This window comes from Hyperoodon ampullatus (genome assembly GCF_949752795.1).
Source record: "Hyperoodon ampullatus genome assembly, chromosome: 10".
In the NCBI taxonomy this organism is placed as follows: Eukaryota; Metazoa; Chordata; class Mammalia; order Artiodactyla; family Ziphiidae; genus Hyperoodon; species Hyperoodon ampullatus.
This window is the reverse complement of record NC_136923.1, coordinates 40,957,728-40,981,443: the sequence shown is the minus strand read 5'-3', so window position 1 is coordinate 40,981,443 and position 23,716 is coordinate 40,957,728. Positions and strand designations below refer to the sequence as shown.

General features: G+C 38.6%; 1 protein-coding gene across 1 annotated transcript in view; it reads right to left on the bottom strand.

The window, feature by feature from the left end:
* Positions 1 to 23,716, bottom strand: part of SMARCC1 (SWI/SNF related BAF chromatin remodeling complex subunit C1) — a gene marked incomplete at both ends in the record, with an annotated part of 177,644 nt that overhangs the window by 72,249 nt on the left and 81,679 nt on the right. The window contains 6 exons of the mRNA XM_079712293.1: positions 8,131 to 8,190; positions 13,087 to 13,200; positions 14,237 to 14,390; positions 14,965 to 15,078; positions 17,494 to 17,565; positions 20,897 to 21,018. Of these exons, the coding sequence (XP_079568419.1) occupies positions 8,131 to 8,190; positions 13,087 to 13,200; positions 14,237 to 14,390; positions 14,965 to 15,078; positions 17,494 to 17,565; positions 20,897 to 21,018 (636 nt within the window). The remainder of the gene's footprint in view (positions 1 to 8,130; positions 8,191 to 13,086; positions 13,201 to 14,236; positions 14,391 to 14,964; positions 15,079 to 17,493; positions 17,566 to 20,896; positions 21,019 to 23,716) is intronic.

The window sequence follows — 23,716 nt, the reverse complement described above, 5'->3', positions numbered from 1 at the left end:
ATTTACTGTATAGCACAGGGAACTATATTTAATGTCTTGTAATAAAAATAATCTGAAAAATTATATATATAACTGAATCACTTTGCTGTATACCTGAAACTAACACAATATTGTAAATCAGCTGTATATCAAGAAAAAATAAATAAAATTACACAGGAAAAAATATTTCTTGGGTTGCATATCAAGGCAAAGTAGGTCAAGTGGATGCACACTGTAAGAAAAATCTTTGAGGCTGCTTACTGAATACCTTCTAATGCTATTGTTTCTATAAACTGGCCAGTATAAAATGAGAAACCCATCTACGGATAAACAAATATTAATACCTATCATGGATTTTCTTTGTAGGTGCAAGATTTTATGGCCATTAATTACTTAAGGGATAATAAATACAAAGCATGAGAAAGCAAAGCAGGCATGAGAAAGAAAAGTTAACCAGGTAGAACCAACAAGCTCACAGATTCAAGTTTTCTCAATTTCAAAGCCAGGGACAATGATAAATGACCAGGAAGAATACTGTAATCAGTTGTGGACTTAAAAAAAATCGTGAGGGCTTCCCTGGTGGCGCAGTGGTTGGGAGTCCGCCTGCCGATGCAGGGGACGTGGGTTCGTGCCCCAGTCCGGGAGGATCCCACGTGCTGCAGAGCGGCTGGTCCCGTGAGCCATGGCCGCTGGGCCTGCGCGTCCGGAGCCTGTGCTCTGAGACGGGAGAGGCCACAACAGTGAGAGGCCCGCGTACAGCAAAAAAAAAAAAAAAAAGAGAAATCGTGAAAGCCTCTTTTTAAAAATCCCCTTAGTCACTATGGAATTGAATGGTGCTATTTCTTCTTTCTTTCTGGCACCCTGATTCTATCAATGCCATTTCAAACTGCTGTAAGGACTTCTTATACTGATGATGCGTTTTGTGGCTTCTTATACTGATGATGCATTTTCAGGTGAAACACCTGAAATTCCTCACACATTTTACAAATGAAATCTTACTCAAACATGACTCCATCTTCTTGATCTTATGCATGTCTACCAATTAAAGATCTTTTTCAAACTGCATTCATTTGTCCAATGAATAGATTCCACTTTGGTTATTTGCAAAATTGAAATTATGCCCCCAATATTTGTAGTAACAAAATAAACTGAACACAACCAAAAACAATAACCTGCAGCATTCCGTATAATAACTGTGCTTTGATAAGAAACCATATCAAATAAAGTATTTTTAAATAAAAGTGATGGTTGGGCTTCCCTGGTGGCGCAGTGGTTGAGAGTCCGCCTGCCGATGCAGGGGACACGGGTTCGTGTCCCGGTCCGGGAGGATCCCGCATGCCGCGGAGCGGCTGGGCCCGTGAGCCATGGCCGCTGAGCCTGCACGTCCAGAGCTTGTGCTCCGCAATGGGAGAGGCCACAACAGTGAGAGGCCCGCGTACCGCAAAAAAAAAAAAAAAAAAAAAAAAAAGTGATGGTCTCCGTCTTGTACTGTTGGTGGGAATGTAAATTGATACAGCCACTATGGAGAACAGTATGGAGGTTCCTTAAAAAATGAAAAATAGAACTACCATACGACCCAGCAATCCCACTACTGGGCATATACCCTGAGAAAACCATAATTCAAAAAGAGTCATGGAGGGCTTCCCTGGTGGCGCAGTGGTTGAGAGTCTGCCTGCCAATGCAGGGGACATGGGTTCGTGCCCCGGTCTGGGAGGATCCCACATGCCGTGGAGCGGCTGGGACCGTGAGCCATGGCCGCTGAGCCTGCGCATCCGGAGCCTGTGCTCCGCAACGGGAGAGGCCACAACAGTGAGAGGCCCGCGTACTGCAAAAAAAAAAAAAAAGTCATATACTAAAATGTTCACTGTAGCTCTATTTACAATAGCCAGGACATGGAAGCAACCTAAATGTCCATCAACAGATGAAAGGATAAAGAAGATGTGGCACATATATACAATGGAATATTACTCAGCCATAAAAAGAAAGATGCAGCACATATATACAATGGAATATTACTCAGCCATAAAAAGAAAGATGTGGCACATATATACAATGGAATATTACTCAGCCATAAAAAGAAACGAAATTGAGTTATCTGTAGTGAGGTGGATGGACCTAGAGTCTGTCATACAGAGTGAAGTAAGTCAGAAAGAGAAAAACAAATACCGTATGCTAACAAATATATATGGAATCTAAAAAAAAAAAAAAATAGGTCATGAAGAACCTAGGGGCAAGATGGGAATAAAGATGCAGACCTACTAGAGAATGGACTTGAGGATATGGGGAGGGGAAGGGTAAGCTGGGACAAAGTGAGAGAGTGGCATGGACATATATACACTACCAAACGTAAAACAGATAGCTAGTGGGAAGCAGCCGCATAGCACAGGGAGATCAGCTCAGTGTTTTGTGTCCACCTAGAGGGGTGGGATAGGGAGGGTGGGAGGGAGGGAGATGCAAGAGGGAAGAGATATGGGGACATATGTATAACTGATTCACTTTGTTATAAAGCAGAAACTAACACACCATCGTAAAGCAATTATACTCCAAAAAAGAAGTTAAAAAAAAAAGAGAAGCATGGGATAGGTTAAAAAAAAAAAAGTGGTGGTCTCAAGAATAATCCTAAGGCTTCCCTGGTGGCGCAGTGGTTGCGAGTCCGCCTGCCAATGCAGGGGACACGGGTTCATGCCCCAGTCTGGGAAGATCCCACATGCCAAGGAGCGGCTGGGCCCGTGAGCCATGGCCACTGAGCCTGCGCGCCCAGGGCCTGTGCTCCGCAACGGGAGAGGCCACAACAGTGAGAGGCCCGTGTACCGCAAAAAAAAAAAAAAAAAAAAAAAAGAATAATCCTAAATATTTGGGAAGCTGCCTGTGTGATATACTTGTCCGATAAAATGGTATGATTCTGTTGAGGGCAGGGGTAGGCAGACAACAATAAACCCTAATGAATCTTCCAGATTTATCAGGGAGAAATTGACCATGTTTTTGGTTATAAATCGATTAAAAATTTTTCTTCTGACTTCATATTCTTAAGCTATTAATTACCAATAAACTATAAAAACAGGTGTTAATGGTAAACAATGCTGTTAGGAAGTGTTTTGTTTCTCTTTGTGTAAGTGCAGACAACACCTGTTGATTCAACAGCATGTTTAAAAGAAAAATCAACCACTGTACAGGTTCCACTTGCAGGAGAGAAAATGCACTATTGTGTGGGGATACTGTGGTTTTCTTGAATATGCTCAGGTTAAACAGTAGCTCAGCCATTCTGACCTCACTCTGTATTTACTATCCACAAATCTTAATGTAGCAGAGGAGAAAATTTTGAGTATCAATGTGCAGCAAGGAAAAGAGCTGACTGACAGTAGCCTGTTGTTTCAGGTAGTGTTGCACAACTGAATTTCTCCCTAGAGCCCACAGATTCTAAACAAGCAATACAAAAGCATATCCCATACATTCCCCCCCAAATACTGAGAACTTTAAAATTAACATCCATAGCACATATGGCTAGAGAAGATAGCGTTGAAACAAATAAAAAGGAGCTCAGAAAAGAAGCTCTTTGCATATCACTGATACTCAATGGGCGGATAAGAATAAATTAAAATAGTGGTAAAAACTCAAAAAGAACAAATATTTTTGAATTTTGATCCAGAGAGACACAGAGAGAGAGAGACAAAGAGAGAATAAGGAAAAGTAGAAGAGGGGTGTAAAAAAGAAAAGGGAAGAGTTAATACACCACTAAAACTTCTTAATGAACCACAACTGTTGGAACAACTCAAAATCAAATTAAAGCAATGCAGAAACATGAGCCATCACCAGGCCCAAAGTATCCTAAAGTGTAGTCTGGATACTCATGGAGCACCAGACCCTTTCACAGGAACTGAATGATCAAAATCATTTTCAGAATAATACTAGGACATTACTGTCTGTTCATTATGCTGACATTTGCTCAATGGTGCAAAAGCAATTAGTATGACCCCTTAGTATGAATCAAGGCAGTGGCACCATACTGTCTTGTCATTTTATTCTTCAGTGCCACACACCTGCAGAAGCAAAATAAGCCAACTTTACTTAAACATTTCCTTGATGAAACAGTAAAGATTATTAATTTTATTGAATCTAAATATCTTAGCCCATGTGTTTTTAATCTTCAGCGTTATGAAATGGGAGGTACACAAGAGGACTAAATATCAACTTTCAAAGCATGATGGCTGTCTAAAGGAAAAGCACTTGTGATTGAGTTTCAAGTTCAAGTAGCCACTTTTTTCACTGAATATCATCACTAGAACGAATTGCTAACACACCATGGTTTTACAGACACAGATATCTGGCAGACATTTATCCAAAAATAAACAATGATTCTCAAAAATGTCACTCCAGGGGCTTCCCTGGCAGTCCAGTGGTTAAGACTTTGCCTTCCAATGCAGGGGGTATGGGTTTGATCCCTCGCCGGGGAGCTAAGATCCCACATGCCTCGTGGCCAAAAAACCAAAACATAAAACAAAAGCAGTGTTGTAACAAATTCAATAAAGACTTAAAAAAAAAAAAAGTCACTCCAAGGAAAACAACTGATGGTGTTTGTTGCCAATGATTAAGTGAAAATTACAATTGTGAAAAATACTTATCCACCATGAAAGCTCATTTTTTAAAATTTTATTTTATTATTTTTTTAAATTTATGGCTGTGTTGGGTCTTCACTGCTGCACATGGGCTTTTCTCTGGTTGTGGCAAGCGGGGGCTACTCTTCGTTGTGGTGCGCAGGCTTCTCATTGCGGTGGCTTCTCTTGTTGTGGAGCACGGGCTCTAGGCACGCAGGCTTCAGTAGTTGTGCCTCGCGGGCTCTAGAGCACAGGCTCAGTAGCTGTGGCGCATGGACATAGTTGCTCCGCGGCATTGTGGGATCTTCCCAGACCAGGGCTCGAACCCATGTCCCCTGCATTGGCAGGCAGATTCTTAACCACTGCACCACTAGGGAAGTCCCACTTGTTCTACTTTTAAAAAGACTTTTCTACTGAGACTGGTCACAGTATTATCAAATTAGACTTTTTCATATTGTATCATGAACTGCATCAACATTTGGAAGATCCGCATAATTCAGTAAACCAATATTTTCCAATTTATCAATGAAAGACATTATGCAATCATACATGGATAAAAGATCCATTACAAGGGCAAGAGAGACCAATGGATTCCATGCTGCATCTAAGCTTTAAGAAACTATCAGTGGTCAAGTTTTAATGTAACACAAGCATACCTCAGAGATACTGCGGGTTCAGTTCTGCACCACTGAGATAAAGCGAATACTGCAATAAAGCAAGTCACATGGATATTTTGGTTTTCCAGCACATATAAAAGTTATGTTTACACTATACTGTTGTCTACTAAGTGTGCAATAGTATTATATGTCTTAAAAAGAACACTGTACCTTAATTTTAAAATACTTTGTCGCTAAAAAATGCTAACCATCACCTGACCCTTCAGTGTGTAATCTTTTTGCAAGAGTAACATTCAAGACCACTGATCACAGATCACTGTAACAAATAAAATAACAATAAGAAAGTTTGAAATATTGTGAGGATTACCAAAATGTGACACAGAGACACAAGGTGAGCAAATACTGTTGGAAAAATGGCACCAACCGACTTGCTTAATGCAGGGTTTCCACAAACCTTCAATTTGTTTAAAAAAAAAAAAAAAAAGGAGGGAGATGTCTGTATCAAAGAAGAATATTCATAATTACCTGAAAAGGCCATTAAGATACTTCTCGTGCTTCCAACTACATATCCAGGTGATACCAGACTTTTCTAATATACTTAAACTAAAAACAACATACCTGGTAGAAAAGCAAATATGAAAATCCAGCTGTATTCTAGTAAGCCAAACATTATAGACTTGCTAAAATATATAAATGCTATACTTCTCACTAATACCTTTTTTCAAAAGCTATTTTTCAGGGCTCCCCTGGTGGCGCAGTGGTTGGGAGTCCGCCTGCCGATGCAGGGGACACACGTTCATGCCCCAGTCCGGGAAGATCCCACATGCCGCGGAGCAGCTGGGCCCGTGAGCCATAGCCGTTGAGCCTGCGCATCCGGAGCCTGTGCTCCGCAACGGGAGAGGCCACAACAGTGAGAGGCCCGCGTACCGCAAAAAAAACACAAAACAAAACAAAACCAAAAAAAAAAAAAAAAAGAGCTATTTTTCATAAAAATGTTAATTATGTTAACTCAAAAGGGGTTCACTGTTATTTTAGGTGAATTAAATATTTTTCTCAGTTTTAATTTTTAATTAAAAAAATACTGATAGGGGCTTCCCTGGTGGCGCAGTGGTTGAGGGTCTGCCTGCCGATGCAGGGGGCGCGGGTTCGTGTCCCAGTCCGGGAGGATCCCCTGTGCCGCGGAGCGGCTGGGCCCGCGAGCCGTGGCCGCTGGGCCTGCGCGTCCGGAGCCTGTGCTCCGCAACAGGAGAGGCCGCAGCGGTGAGAGGCCCGCGTACAGCAAAAAAAAAAAAAACTGATAAAGTCACATAAATTAAAACTATTTGGAGTCCTCAATAAAAATTTTGAGAGTACAAGTGCTTCTTGAGCCCAGAATGTTTGAGAACTGCTGACCTAGTCTAATCTTTTATTTGATACTTGATTTCTGAATTGCATATTTTATACGATATACAAGTTTTGATCAGATGCAGTACTCCAGTGAAAGGGAGCTCTCTTCCTCCATAAATTCACTGCTCTAATGTTACAGTTATAATTGGTGTAGATGCTGCCAGTAATTACCAGGAGCAATCATCAACTTCTTCCAGGATGACCCCACTATAGAAACTAGAAAGCCATGTATTTGTTTTCCCAGGATCACACGCAGTACTTACTAGGTGTCTATGAGACCCATTTCATCAGTGAGATAGAAAGGAAACACTGATGAGGGGCTTCTGGGAAAGCTTTTCCTCGCAAGAAGAGCCCAGGAAGAGAAGTCCCCAGGTGCCTTTTCCAATTCTCTTCCTGTTTTAAATAGGGATGAGAAATCTGGAACTAACTACCGCCTTCCTGTGACCAGAACACAAAGAGACAGAATGTGGACAGCTAAGGAAGGCAGAACAAAACAACAGAAAAACTAGGGACCTGATGATATAATTGAACAGTGGAAAGAATCTTGGAATTGCCAATCTGAAGAAATCTAGTTGAACAAAAAACCAAAGTTCTTTTGGTTTAATGTATTGCTCGTCAGATTTTCTGTTCCATGTAGGCAAAAGCATTCCTAACATATTTAACAATAAACTTCCTCATTTGGTCCTAATTCAGCTCCCACACATACTATCCACAAATACTAAGTAGTGTCATGAAATCTCCATTTTACCCCAACAATTGTCGTTCTATAACTAAAGACAAATGGTCCTTCCTTGGAAATGGCTGATAAATATGAAACCAAATACTCTCTTTTTCCTACCCTTCAGAGTAGAAATAGTTCTGAGATCTAGTTCTGTAAGAATTTGCAAGAATCTCTAAAGACATAACGAAATTAAAAAAGCATTCAATATGCTGACTGACAGAGACACGATGCATAATCACGGGCTTATCACAGTCTTCTGCTTTCATAATCAAGATAATTTTTTTCAGTGGCAGGTATCTTCATCCACTTCTCAGAAATCCTTTTGGGAAATATGGAGGTTGTACACTCAAATGCATACAAGCACTAGGGAACTAATCTACAATGACTGAGGAGGGCTAAGTTAAGAAAATTTGGACTATGAAGAAATGCCCCATTTTAAAGGAACATCTGCTACCCAAGGCCAGCCAGCTAATTATTGCTATCTGAGAATAAGGGCCCAGAGTTGCCAGATCTTCTAATTTTGGAGGAAGAGTTAGATATCTAGATTGCTTTGGAAAATCTGCAATATTTAATTGGTGGCAACAGATTTAAAACAAAAAGAACACAACCTGAGCCAAAATAACACATATCCAGGCTTGATCTCCCCTACTGACAGCTAGCACATCACCTCCAGTGTGATATTTAAACTGCAACGGCCCAAGAAAATTCTATTAAAACTCATTACATGGAATGAAAATTTTCAGGATAAATTCCAAAGGTATATTTAAAATGCTAGTCACAGAAAGCTAGCACCCATCTCATATGAATAAAGGGGCTCCATCACTAATCTGCTTACCTCCAGCAGTAGAAGTGTCTCCTGTTCAGTCCATTCTCTTCCAGCACTAGCACCTTTACTCTGAAGAAAAAAATTCAGAAATTATTTACTCATTCCTAAAGGTTGAATATGGAGCTCATCAGGATTCCCTTCTAAGTTCTGCAGAGTGTTTTCTGCAAACCACCAAAGTAAGTCCCTGAGTAACAAGAATAAAACACATAAAGAACCAAAACTCCCAACAGAAAGGCTGGCTTATTTCAAAGATTTCTTGCTATCTACCAAGGACTCGCGGACTACTTAGACATTAGACATGGATTACTTAGACCACTTATTTCTATTTATAAGAAAACCAAGTCTGTGTCGTGTAAAACTAAATCAATTGATTCATACTTCTTAATTTGCAGATTCTACTCCATTCATGGAGAGGACTGGCTGTGTAGTATACTTGACATTATTCTTTAGCCGCATATGTTACTAATTCAAAATACACATTCTAACATATTATCCCTTCTCTGAAAATTCTATTTTGGGAGATTACAATTTAAGAAATGAAGAGAAAACTTCTATAGTCCATGATTTCTTTGTGTCAATAAAGTTTCTCAATTCATTTGACTCAGCCTTTCTGCACGATTGTGCTGTATACACTGCAGGTAAAAATTATAATTTATTAGGTCTCCATAATATTCAATCCATATCATTATGAAATATTTGTTCATTTGCAAAAAATGTACTAAAAATAACTAGTCTTGGGCTTCCCTGGTGGCACAGTGGTTGAGAGTCCGCCTGCCAATGCAGGGGACGCGGGTTTGTGCCCCGGTCCGGGAAGATCCCACATGCTGCAGAGTGGGTGGGCCCGTGAGCCATGGCCGCTGAGCCTGCGCGTCCGGAGGCTGTGCTCCACAACGGGCGAGGCCACGGCAGTGAGAGGCCCGCGTACCGCCAAAATAAATAAATAAATAAATAAATAAAAATAACTAGTCTTTAAATACAGAATAAGAAGAGGAATCTAAGAATTGCAGGATTAAAAGCCTAAAGTATGCCTTTGTGAGGAAGAAAAGATGTATGTAGCTTTAACTCCCAATACACTGCTCAGACTCCTTGAGGATTACTTTAAGATAACCAAAGGCTACTCTTTTTTATTTTGTTTTTGGCAGCATGTGGGATCTTAGTTCCCCGACCAGGAACCCAGGCCCTTGGCAGTGAGAGCTAACCACTGGACCGCCAGGGAATCCCCCCAAAGGCTACTCTTAATGAACAAACATCAGAAGTGACCACCAATCAGATATGGAGCCCTGAGTGGAACAAAATTCATCAATATTTCATCTAAATTCTGAAAAAGAAGACCCAAATATAGGGCAGATCTGCATAACCTAGACATGAATGGCATTTACTGGGTAGGTCCACAGCAACCATTTCCCCACTTCTCAGCCACAAAGCATAGAAAGGATTTTCCCCATTCCTACTGGCTTAAGTCAGTTAGTTAATGTTTCTCCTCTTGGTTACAACTTGAGTAACTTCATCAGGGCCAGGGTTTCTACATGATTTTAGAATTTCTTTCTTTTGTATTTATTGAGGTAAAATATATGTACAACAAAATACACAAATCTTATGTGTACAGTGTGACTACAATTCTACTTATACACCCATGTAACAACACTCAAATCAATACTCAAAAGCCCTTTAACCTCCAGTTGTTAACAAACCACAAAAGTATGGATACACACTATTCTGAATTCTACAATCGTAGGCTAGTTTCTGCAGATCTGAATTTTATAATAACAAAATCATTCAGTATGTAGTTTATGGGTCTGGCTTCTTGTTCTATATTATGGTAAGCAGATTCAACCTCATTGTTATATGAAGAAGTGAAACATTTCATCTCTGTGTAGCATTACATTGTTTGAATAAACCACAATTTACCCATTATATTATTTACAGTTTTTGGCTATCCTGGATAAGGCTGCTATGGATGTTCTCACACATTCTTTTATAAACCCATTTATCTGGTCTATATAGCCAGAAGTTGGATAATTGGGTACATATATGTTTAGCTATAATCATGTTCTCTACACTTTTACTTTCTGGAAGAGCTTGTGTAGATTGGTATTATTTCTTCCTTAAGTGCCTGGTACAAATTCATCAGCAGAATCATCTGGGCATAGAGTTTTGTTTTTAGGAAGATGTTTAACTACATATAGATATTGTATAACAATGTATAAATTATACACTTGAATAAGGTGGTTCAAGTGTATAATTTCTAGTGGCTGCTCTAAAACATTATCACAAACTTGGTGGCTTAAAATAACAAAAATTTATCCTCTCACAGCTCAGGAGGCTAGAAGTTCAAAATCATTATGACTGGACCAAAATCAAGGTGTTAGCAGGGCAATGCTCCCTCTGGAAGCTCTAAGGGAGACTAAATTCTTTGTCTCTTCCTTCTTCTGGTGGCTGCCCCAGAATTCTTTGGTTTGTAGCCACCTCATTCCAGTAACTGCATCCAAGGTCACATGGATTTTACAGCCTCCTCCTGTCTGTAAAACCTCTATACTTTTCTCTTATAAGGACAAATGTGATGGTACTCAGAGCCCACCAGAATAATACGGGATTATCTCATCTTAAAAATCTTTAACTTAATCACATCTGCAAAGAATCTTTTTCCATATAAGGTAATATTTACAAGTTACAGACATGAGGACCTGATTTCTTTGGAGGACATTATTTTTAACCTAATATGTCAAGTTATCTCTATCCTGGGAAGACTTTTATATCTTGGTTTTTCAAAAAAATATATTTATTTATTTGGTTGCGCTGGGTCTTAGTTGTGGCAGGTGGGCTCCTTAGGAGTGGCTTGCAGGCTCCTAAGTTGCAGCACACAGGCTCCTTAGTTGTGGCATGCGAACTCTTGGCTGCAGCATGCATGTGTGATCTAGTTCCCTGACCAGGGATTGAACGTGGGCCCCCTGCATTGGGAACACGGAGTCTTAACCACTACACCACCAGGGAAGTCCCGACTTTTATATTTTGTTGCTTTCAAGGGATTTGCCCATTTCATCAAAGTGTCAAATATATTACCACGAAGTTGTTAAGCATATTCTTTATTGCCTTTATATAGAAGTAGAATCAACAATGATGTACTCTTTCTTTCCTGATCAGGGATTTGTGTTTTCTCTTTTCTTCTTGATCACTCTTGGCTAGAGGTTTATCAAATTTATTGATCTCTTCAAATAACCATCTTCTTATTTTATTAATCTTCTCTATTGTTTTCCTATTTTTGGTTTCTAGTTTAATTTTGCTGTGGTGAGTCAACCACATTCATTCCATATGTATAAAATCATACAACAACACTGTATAATTTCAATCTTTTAAAACTTATGATACTAATTTTATTGCTCAGAATTGTGTACATTTTGTTGAGTATTCCCCATGAATTTTATTATTTTTATTTTTTTACTTTTTGGCTGCACTGCACAGCACGTGGGATCTTAGTTCCCTGACCAGGGATCGAACCCACGCCCCCTCCAGTGGAAGCGTGGAGTCTTAACCACTGGATCACCAGGGAAGTCCCCCCGAGAACTTTAAAACAATGTGTTTCTGCTATTTTGCAGAATCTTCTATAAATACCAATAGATCTTATTGGTTGATAGTGGTGTTGTAGGTCTTTAATACTTTTGCTGACTTTCTATTTGTTCTACCAATTACCGAGAAAGGATCGTTGAAATCTCCAACTATACTTGAGTGTCTGCCTATTACTCCTTTCTGTTCTGTCAGTTTTTGATACCAGATACAGAATTTCAGAGTGACAATTTTCCTTTCAGCATTTAAAAATATTATTACACTGTCCTCTGGTTTCTATCATTTCTGTTGAAAAGTCAGACATCAGTTTTATCATTGTGCCTCTGAATTTAATGTGTCCTTCCCCAACACTCCTGCTCCTTGGCTGATTTAAGATGTTAGCTTTAAGAGTTTAAGCACCGGGACTTCCCTGGTGGTGCAGTGGTTAAGAATCCGCCTGCCACTGCAGGGGACACGGGTTTGAGCCCTGGTCTGGAAAGATCCGACATGTCGCGGAGCAACTAACTCCGTGTGCCACAACTACTGAGCCCATGTGCCACAACTACTGAAGCCCACGTGCCTACAGCCCATGCTCCGCAACAAGAGAAGCCACCACAATGAGAAGCCCATGCACCACAACAAAAAGTAGCCCCCGCTCACCTCAACTAGAGAAAGCCTGCCCGCAGCAATGAAGACCCAACGCAGCCAAAAAAAAAAAAAAAAAAAAATTTAAGTAAGTAAGTAAGTAAGTAAAGCACCATTTGCCTGAGTATGGTTTTCTCTATATCCAAATATGGATATGTTCAGTCTCTCTTATTCTGTGAGTTGATATCTTTTCAATAGTTATGGAAAATTTTTACGCCTTACATCTTCAAGTATTGCTTCTGTACCGTTCTTTCTCTTCTCATAGGTCTCTAATGATAAATATTAATTCTTTTGACTGTATCTCATGTGTCTCTGTACCCTTTTCTCTTTGTCCTGTCCCCTCAACTTCAACCAATTTCTTTTTCTCTTGCTGCTTCAGTTTCAATGTATCTATTAACCTGAGTTCACTAATCCTGTCTTCTGCTATGTCCAGCCTGCTGTTAAACCTATCCAATGGGTTAATTTCAGTATATTTTCAATTGTTCAATAGGTATTTGATTCTTTTTATATATTCCCATTCTCTGTTGAAATTCTCCATTTCCCCCTTCATTTTAACACATTAATCATAGTTATTTTTAAACACCTATCTTCTAACCATACTAAGAAAAGGTAAGATAAGTGACTTTTATAAAATGTCATCAGATTTAAGTAGAAAGCACCTCCTTACCCTACAGGAAGTAAAAGTTTCTTACGGAAAATGATGCTTCTTAGAAGGAAGAAGGACAAAGAGCACACGCTAGCTTGTAGTCCGTCCTTATGTCCCTATAGAAAAATCCTTACCTTTGCTAAGGTTTTCTTGGAGTAAACGTCAGTACGAAGACCAAAGTTCTGCAAATCAATTGGTTTTTCCTTGTTCTTCTCAGGAAAATTTAACATCTGCTGAGCAGCAGGAACCTATGAGTGAAATAAATGATAAATGGCTGTATTAACCTCTACAAAGTAAAAGGGACAGAGGCTTTTAAGGATGGTTAATATTGGCACTTAAACCACTAGAGATTCTACAAAAAAATAAATACCTACACCTTACACTACATTTCTAACAAAAATTCAACATGTAAGAAATATACATATATATTTTTTGCCTCTCAAGTCACAGAGAAAATAGACAAGTCTTCTTTAATATTTCACAGTGGAGGGCAATATATAGGTTAGATTCGTGTTATTCCAACTGAATGGTATACATAATCCGATTAACATAATAATCTTTTCAAGGGACTTCCCTGGTGGCGTACTGGTTAAGAATCCACCTGCCAATGCAGAGGACACGGGTTAGAGCCCTGGTCTGGGAAGATCTCACATGCCGCGGAGCAACTAAGCCCATGCACCACAACTACTGAGCCTGTGCTCTAGAGCCCATTAGCCACAACTACTGAAGCCCGCATGCCTAGAGCCCGTGCTGCGCAACAAGAGAAGCCAACGCACCGCAACAAAGAGTAGCCCCCGCTCACCGCAACTAGAGAAAGCCAGAGCACAGCAAAGAAGACCCAACACAGCCAAAAATAAATAAATTAAGTAAATTAAAAAAAAATTCTATAGAAGAGATTAAAAGAAAAAAAAAGCACGTGTGCATAGATGTCCATTTTCCAAATGTTAGGAAGGGGAAGAAGTTCTAAACAATTTAACACATTTATACAGTCTGCTTCTTTATTAGTGTCTTTGATGGCAGAAGTGATAAAGGAGCCATGAGTTATGAAAGCAAATCTATAACAGGATACAGCATAGACTCTTGGCATTAATGGGAGAGCATTATCTTAAACAACTAAATATTCTTATGGACTCAAACATTTACAACATACAAAAACAAACAAACATAACCTATCAGCTTAGGAACAGCATTATTATATGACTATAATAGCAATTCCTGAATATAAATGCTAGAAGTAGTTGTCTATTACCACCCAGACCTGAAAAAAAGGCTGCACTAATTTACCTGAGGTGATCGAAGATGTAGAGGTACAAGCCCAGAGGGGGTATCAGCTAATACATTGAAATGAGGAGTCGGAGGAGGTCCCATTGCCATGGGTCGACTTTCTGGATCCACTTGGTAATTAACAAGCCCCCACTGCTCTAAAAAGGCATGAACCCTGAAGGATAAAGCTCTTAAAGTTAAAATCTAGAGAATGTACCTCATCATCTTCAATAAGCATTATTACATTTCATTAAAAAACAAATGAAAAAAAACCCTAAGTAAACGTGTTCTCTTGTAGGCTATCAACCATCACAAAGTAACTGACAATTTTGGTTTGAGGGACAATTTCTACAAACTCAAAATAATGTTGAACATAGTACCCCCAAATCTAGTATAAAGTCTAATCATTTCAATCACAGAAATGAGGGAACAAATGCTCATGTAAGTCCATGGTCAAAGAGCTCACACATAAACCAAACTCACAGGAGGAGACCTACATTTTGTTTTTTTCTTTAGACAGATTTAGGGCACAGAGCTTATCCATTCCCCACCCTAACCCACTCTCCATCTACGGTCAGTTTATGATTAGACCATATAATAAAAGATGTAAAATATAAAAATTAAAAAAAAAAAGATGCTTTAGGTATTTTATTAAACAAGAAAACATCCAGTTTAGTCAACCTAACATTAGCAATGCATCAGTAACCACCTGCAGTGAAATATCTGAGAAAAAGTCAAGACATTTTTACCTCATCACAGCACATACATCTCCAGTCAAGTTCCTCCGACAAGCAGTGCTGGTTAAATATTCCTGGGGATTTAGGCGGTATGTGTCGATCATAAAATTTCGATATGCCAAGTATCTAAAAAGTAATGGCAAAATTCATAAGGTGAACACACATCCTTTCAGAAACAGTAACTCACAGAGCCAAATAGTTCCATATTCCTCAACCAAATACAACAAAAAGTTAAGACAACAGTCCAACAAACAATAGTGATAATGTACTGAGTATTTACAGTCGTAAGTGTAACTCAGAGTAAGAATCCCTAAAATGCAAAACAACTGTCTACTAACATATAGTAAGCACAATAGAGTAATCTGATGAAGACAGTGTGAAGTAAAATAAGTACAACCTTGGTCACAGAGGTCAATCAATAATCCTTAGTTGCCTGCAGAATTTGCAAGTAACACTTGGTTACACAGGCTGTCTCCCTAACTACACTACTACGTACCTAGCATTTACTGTGTGCCAGCCATAGGTCTAAGCACTTTCTGTGTGGTAATGCATTTAATCCTCACAATCTCTCTATAAGGTAGGATCTATTATTATTCTATTTATAGATGAGGGTTAAAGAATTTGTCCTATGGGACTTCCCGGGTGGTCGAGTGGTTAAGACTCTGTACTTCCAACGCAAGCGGCACAGGTTTGATCCCTGGTCAGGGAGCTAAGATCCCACATGCCATGAGGCACAGTGGCCAAGAAAATTACAAACAAAATGCGCGCGCACACGCGCGCACACACACACGCACACACACACACACACCTAGAACAAGGAGCTAAGATCTCACATGACGTGAGGCACAGTGGCCAAGAAAATTACAAACAAAACACACACAGACACACACACACACACAACTAGAATTTGTCCCAGACCACAAGGCTGGTTAAGTGGTGGAGCTAGAATTCAGCAAAGTGTGGTGGCTCTGGCTCTGACAATGGTTATATACTTCCTGACTATCAGTTTTTTAGAGATCCCAGCTATGCGACAAGTAGAACCTATGAAGCCAAACTCAGAGGTAAGACAAGCCATATAAAAAAGGAGAGAAAAACTGAGATTCTGAGTCATAGCAGATTCCACATCCACAGTGTACCCAAGCATTTCTGCCATAAAATACTTAAAACAAGTGTGTAAAGAAGGTAGAGACCAAGCAAAACTTCTTACCACAAAAGTAAAGCAAAAGACTAGCAGCTTGAAGTTAGCTACATCAGAGTAAAAAAGGTGTACTATTCAAAGAGTCCTGTATAAGCACAGCTGGATAAACAAAGATTGAAAGGTGAATTTACGTTTAAATGGGCTAAGTTGTGCTTTTAAATAGCAGACTGCCAAGAACTGTAAGTATTTATAAATACTGGCAATTTGCAATTCGGTGGCAATAGGCAAATTAGCCAGAAGAATACACCATGTCTAAATAGGTGAAAAAACCTGACTGGGCTTCTTATGCCAAATCTTTGATTCTGGTTTTAAATGACTCCTTACACTTTGTTATGAAAAGCTGAAATTAGCTGTGACACCTAAACTTAGAATCTCAAACTATCATGGATAATTTACCACGAAAAAATATTATTTGATTTTCTGTATTACACCCATGTGCTTTGTGTATAAAAGCATCCTTCCCTAAACAATTTAAACAAGAGACATCTATTTGCACAGTCACATGTGTATAACAGACAACAGATTAACACTATGAAGATAAGACACAGAAAGGTAATTATAGTGTGATAGATACGGATTTATTTTAGGGGCAAGGATTTCTGTAAGTCTGTAATTAAGGGTCACCAGGCAAAGATAAAAATACTTCCTAATGAACTTCTTCCTTCTAATAAAAGTTTTTCTGCTTCCAATGCAAAAGCACAACAATTCTTTATGTAATTAAGATCAATTTATATGCAGCTATTATCATCATACTTGGCATTCTCTTATTTATTTATTAAAAAAAATTTTTGGCCGCAGCCCATGGCATGTGGGATCTTAGTTCCCCAAGTAGGGATCAAACTTGTGCCCTATACAGAAGCACGGAGTCTTAACCACTGGACTGCCATGGAAGCCCTTGGCATTCTTTTAATTAAAAGTCATTCATAAGGAAAATAAGATAAAGGTTCATTTTCTCCTAGCTTATATATAATACATATAATCAGTAACAAATAGGTACTTACAAGGTGAGTTAGGGAGAAAACTGAACCCAGTTTAGTGAGTATCTGTTACTGAATTCAATCTTTAGCTGCAAAAGCTGATGTGTATGTATCAACAGTTCAAGATTGAGGAAGAAAAAATTTGAAACAATTTCCTTTGAAGCAAGGAGTACTGTGTAGCTGAGATATGAACACTGCTCTGAACAGAGTAAGATATTTGTAAACTTTCAGACAATAGCAAAGATTAACTCAGAAGGGTGCTTTAAGAACCCCCTGCCAAACACATCCAAATATTAATTTTTCTTAATACTGGTCCCACTAAAATATGTAACAGTATCAGGATTTACATCTTTACATTTCACTCACATCTCTGGAGTCTTGGATTTGTTTTTTCCATTGAAAAACTCAGGAAGAGCACGCCGTTCAATCACATGAATACTGAAGGGGAAAAAGACAATTAGGAATCCTCTTTGAAAAATAAAATCCTGAAATTTGAGCTAAGCTTGTTTAATTTTCAAAGTGAAACTGACAAAACCAAAAACTGAGCACTACTTGCAAAATTTAACTGATTACACAAGTTCCTATGTAATAACAGTATGTAATAATAAAATTTAAAAATATATATAATATATATTTATAAAGTTATATATAGGGCTTCCCTGGTGGCGCAGTGGTTGAGAGTCCGCCTGCCAATGCAGGGGACACGGGTTCGTGCCCCGATCCGGGAGGATCCCACGTGCCGCGGAGCGGCTGGGCCCGTGAGCCATGGCCGCTGAGCCTGCGCGTCCGGAGCCTGTGCTCCACAACGGGAGAGGCCACAACAGTGAGAGGCCCGCATACCGCAAAAAAAAAAAAAAAAAAAAAAAAAAAAAAAAAGTTATATATAATATATAGAGCTAAAGAAAGCTTCCCCTTTCTCACCCCCAATACTTACTGTAGTTTTTCTATTCCCATAACCAAACTCAGAAAGTTCTATAAACACACTGAAGGCTTCAGATTTTATGTTCTTGTCATAACACACTGTAACTAGATGATGAGCCACAAATTAGGAAAAGTTCTTTGGAAATTGGCTGACAAAAATCACAGTAGTTGGCATGGCAACAAATTGGTGAAATGAATGATCGACCAAAAGACAACGAAATTGACTGTAATCGGTTTCTCAGGCTCAACGTTAATGCACCTTTTCATCCAGCCCTCAGAAACTTTGTGGTGAACTGAATTTTTAAAAATAGTTCAGTGATTTACTGCTTTTAAAAAAGATCACAGAACTAATTTTTAACATTCAGATAAAAAGCACTGATAATTTTATAAAATGCTACAGGTGATAAGCACTATAGAGACCATGTGAAATGATCAGGCCTAAAACACTCTACAACTGAAACCAACTGTACATTTAGCACAAAGGTTTTGACATTAATGCTAATCAATATTTTTCCTGATGACACATTTTAGTTTCTCAGTGCCTTTCCAGATATGCAACATGTACAGAGATTAGGTGGGAAAGAGCAAATCAATAGCCTGTGAATACAAATAAAAGCATTCACTCTTTCATTATTTGGTAACATTTAAATTGTTTGAATTGGATACTACCAAATACTATACATAAAATGAATCACCTGGAAACTTACAGGAAGATAATTTCTAAGATGAATTTATGTTCCATAGATACATGTACAATTTCCAAGTTTATTATAAGGAGAATAACTGTAAGCAATTAATTATAAACTGGTCCTAATATAACTCTCATTGTTATGTTACAGGTTAGGAAGAGGCCACAAAGACAATTTCACCAAGAACAAAACAGACAAGAATGTTTAATCGTAAGCACTTTCTTTTTCAAAAATCTATGTTTGAAGTACCAGCAGCTGATTCCTTAGGTTCTGAGAATGAGTCAAGTAGTAGAAGGAGTGGGATATTCGGAATCAGAAAACCTGAGTTCTTCCAATTAGCAACTCTGCAACTTTGCACCACTTCAACTGAGGCTGTAGTTATCTATAAAATAGGGATATAACTAACACCTCTACTGGCCATCTAACAGCACACTTTGTGACATGCAAAGATCACCATGCAAATGGAAGTGTTTCTGTAACCTATAAAAACCTAGAACACTATGTACTGTTACGACATTCCCCTTTTTTGAGGGGAGAATGCTAGTTTCTCAAGCCATTCTGAATCTTAATCTGTAATTACAAATAACAATAATGAAACTTCCAAATTTGAAAGTAATTTAATATAATAATCAATGTAATGAAGACTGACCTTCAAAGAAAAGCAATATACTTATTCTGTTTCAGCTTCTACTTATTCAAAACAATGAGGAACAGCATTCAGAGTTTGTTTTTAAAAGTATGCTGGGGGCTTCTCTGGTGGCGCAGTGGTTGAGAGTCGGCCTGCCGATGCAGGGGACGCGGGTTCGTGCCCCGGTCCAGGAGGATCCCACATGCCGCTGAGCGGCTAGGCCCAGGAGCCATGGCCGCTGAGCCTGCGCTCCGCAACGGGAGAGGCCACAACAGTGAGAGGCCCACGTACCGCAAAAAAAAAAAAAAAAAAAAAGTATGCTGAAAAGTCTCAATAGTAGAGGCCGTACATTGTGGTTTTGGACAAAAATAAGGTATGACTCAAATGGACCATCCACCCTATTCTTTCAAGTTGGTTTTAAAAGATATATATATAAAAGATATATATATATATATAAGCACAGGACCACGAGATTTTAAGGGCAGCATCACTAGACTAAATATACAGCCTTCCAATGAAAGTACCTTAAAGAAACTAACATCTATTTGGAGTTCTGGTACATACATTTAAAAATAAAAAACTGTCCAACAAAAATCAGCCTGACGTGAAAGTTACATTTCATAAGTAATCAATAAGTAAGATATGTACATCTCCATTTATTTCCAGCCATGTTCCAAGGGTGCCACAGTGGCTGTGGTAAATGACAGGGAGGGTGCTGAAGAGGCTGTTTTCCTGAACTCTTTTACATGCCAGGGTTTATACAAGAAAGGGCTCCTGTTTCCGATTAACATGAAGCCTTTATTGGGTACTAAGATGAATTTTTCTTTAAATATTTCCATAATGTTTAAAAATCATATAATGAACATCAATATTTTATAATTATTAAATACTCAAGCATTTGCCTGTCTGAACTAAAACTGACTCCAAATGAGTCAGGTTCAAGTTTACAAAATTTTATAACCCTAAGTTACAACATAATAGTTTCTATCCCCAAGTAAAACAACCAAAAGAACACATTCCAAAGTTAAAATAACTTTCCATTCCCCTTCATCCAGTGTGACAATGATTACTGATGAGGGGACCTGGGCAGAAGAGCACAATTTTTTTAAAAAAATAAATTTATTTATTTATTTATGGCTGCGTTGGGTCTTCGTTGCTGCATGCAGGCTTTCTCTAGTTGTGGTGAGCGGGGGCTACTCTTCATTGCGGTGTGCAGGCTTCTCATTGAGGTGGCTTCTCTTGTTGTGGAGCACAGGCTCTAGGCACACGGGCTTCAGTAGTTGCAATGCGTGGGCTCAGTAGTTGTGGCTCGTGGGCTCTAGAGTGCAGGCTCAGTAGTTGTGGTACATGGGCTTAGCTGCTCCATGGCATGTGGGATCGTCCTAGACCAGGGATTGAACCCCTGTCCCCTGCATTGGTGGGCAGATTCTTAACCACTGTGCCACCAGGGAAGTCCTGAGCACAATATAATTTCAAGGAAAGTTTTCCCACTCCTAATTACCATGTTCACAGATGTAAGCGACCTACTCACCAGTTATAATCAAACCACGATGCATAGCTAGGAATAATAATGTGATTGGTCTGCTCTGTCACATTATCTTCACCAGGGTCAACTGACCGACTCTGATCACCTTTGCCAGGATCTTCATCTTCCTATAGAAAAGAAGCCAAAGTTCAGAGAAAGAGAACTACAGAGAGATATGGAATAGCTTTCAAACTTCTAATAGCCGGTTACACAAAATGCAGCTAGCTGATCCAATTTCAAGGACCAGGAAAACAAATTTCAAGTAAAAATAGCCTTTCACAGTTTTTAAGGTACCTTCACAAGATGTCCAGATGAGATAGCATATTTTATTCCTCCTTTTTACAGATGAGGGAATCAACTCATAGAAAGCCCAAAACTTTTTCCACAATAGCCTGCTACTTATTTGTCTAGTTTTACCGAATCTTAGAATCACAAATCTAAATTACTAGTTCTCAATTTATAAGGAGGTAACACAAGGACACTGAGACATAATGATAAAGTTTCCCCAATCCCAAAGATTGAGTACTAAGTATCTGCCAACAGCGGTATGTGCAATATCTCACTTATTCCTCACAATAACAGCAGGTACTGTTTATCATCTCTTTTGTGGATGAGAAAATGATGCACAGAGCTAACAAGACATAAACAGGATAAAACTCCAGAAAGCGCAGCTAGAGGGCCTACACTCTTAACCACTCTTACTGCTGAAAATTAGTTCTGACTTTTATCACATTTATGGTAGGTTTTGCAAATGATTCCACCTAAAAACCTGGTTTTGCTAATACAATCATTTCAAAAAGTACTACTTTAGGTCAAAACACAAGAACATTTTTTATGCTACCAGTAAACAGTAATAATTACTTTCTTTTTTTTGGCTGCATGTGGGATCTTAGTTCCCCGACTGAGGCCCACAGCAGTGAAAGCACGGAGTCCGAACCACTGGACCACCAGGGAATTCCCCCAGTAATAATTACTTTCAAATAATATTATCTAACATACGCTTTATATTCAAGGAGATCCAAGTGTCCCATAAATGTCCTTTACAGATTTTGCTCCTCAATACAGAACCTGATCAAGGAGTCCATATTATATATGGTATTCATGTCTTCTTAGTCTCCTTTAACCCCTGCCTCCTTTTTGGGAGAGATTTTATGACATTAAAATTCTTGAAGAATCCAGACCAGGTAGCTTGTAGAGCATCTACCAATCTCTATTTATCACAATTATTCTTCATAATTAACTTCAGATTAAACATTTTCACAAAGAATACTACAGGAAATAAGTTTATTAACATTCAGATATTTTCAAGTTGTGTAGAGTTCGATCTATCAACCTTTAATCTGCGGTGTTTTTACTGTTTTTAATCTTATAAAATTCTTTTCTGTTAAGAAACCAGTCAAATTTTGCATCATATTCTTTTACAAAGGTTCCATAGTTTAGTTTCTACCTTTAACTTAAATCAACCTAAATTTCCTGCGTTATATTACTTTAGGTGAGGATCTAGTTACTGCTAGAAACTTAAGACAGTAGTTTCCTTAAGATCAATGAATATCAAAAAAAACTTTAATGTATGAAATCATCAAGGAAACTCTGGTTGTTACTTAAATGATGTTGAAACAAATGTGTTAATATTGATGACAAAGGTAAGGAATTTTATTTCCCAAACCAGGGAAGCTAGCAAAATCTATGCTCATGGTTAATTTGTTTCTGTGGCATAGGTTCTACAAATTCAATGTGATTCAATTCAGAAAATTTTCTTTATTCAGGAAGACTAGGGAGAGGCTGGTATTGAAATGAATAAAGGCTGACAGTCTACAGTTTAATCATCTCAGTGAGGAAAGCAGCAGGATGACATCATGGGACTGGTGTTAGAGTAACCACCTCTAACCATCTTAGGTTTAAGTTACGTAACAGACTTGTCCATAGTTTCAAAAGTACTCCCACCCTTGGCATAAACACAGGGGGAGGGGGCGTAATTCTTTGGTTGTCTATTTTGGTCTCCTTTATTGCCACCCAATACTGTCTACTCTAAAAGATGACATCTTTGTACGAATGTAATGTTCATAAATGTGTATGAGTAGCTCTTTGAATAAAGAAGTTTGATTTTAAAGAAAAAAATCATAAGAACAGTTCAGCTAAAGAGCCATCTGTAGTAGAGTTTCTTGAAATACTTTTCCTTGAAATCCTGTCATGAATATTTTCATTTCATGACTGTGTACAAAACAACAATAAGTGTCACTATGGGGGAAGTTCTCTAACTCACTGAAAGAGAAAAAAAAGAACTAACCATTTTCAGCATTAAGCAAGTTATTTCAAGGAGATTAAGGATTAGTTACACATCTTAACACAGTTAGAGATGACAACCTGAATAAACAAGGTGCCATTTATTTAAAAAGAGAAATAAAACCTTGCCTAAAATCCAACACCATCCTACAGCCTAATTATTGACAGGTCTCTGCAGCAAAATTGATGAAACAGCAAGTAGCTGACTTTAAGGCTCAAAAAAGGTGAAGAGTATGATCAAAGGCTACATCAGTTGTGGACTGGGGCTGCACTAATAGAAATGGGAGTGAGAAAATCAAAGTAAGGCACAGTCCCTGCTCACCTGGAATATTGTGAAGCTCTGATTATTAACTTGCAACCAGGAGAGTAATGGAACCAGAAACTATAGTGTATGAGGAATACTACCTGGGAAAATGGCAAATTCTTCTTGATAAAATTTGGGGGGTGGGTGAAGAAAGACAGACTATTTTGGGCGTGTGTTAGGAAGAAATTAAAAAATCAGAAGGACCTCAAAATAGAATATTTCTAAGGAAACTTCCGAAT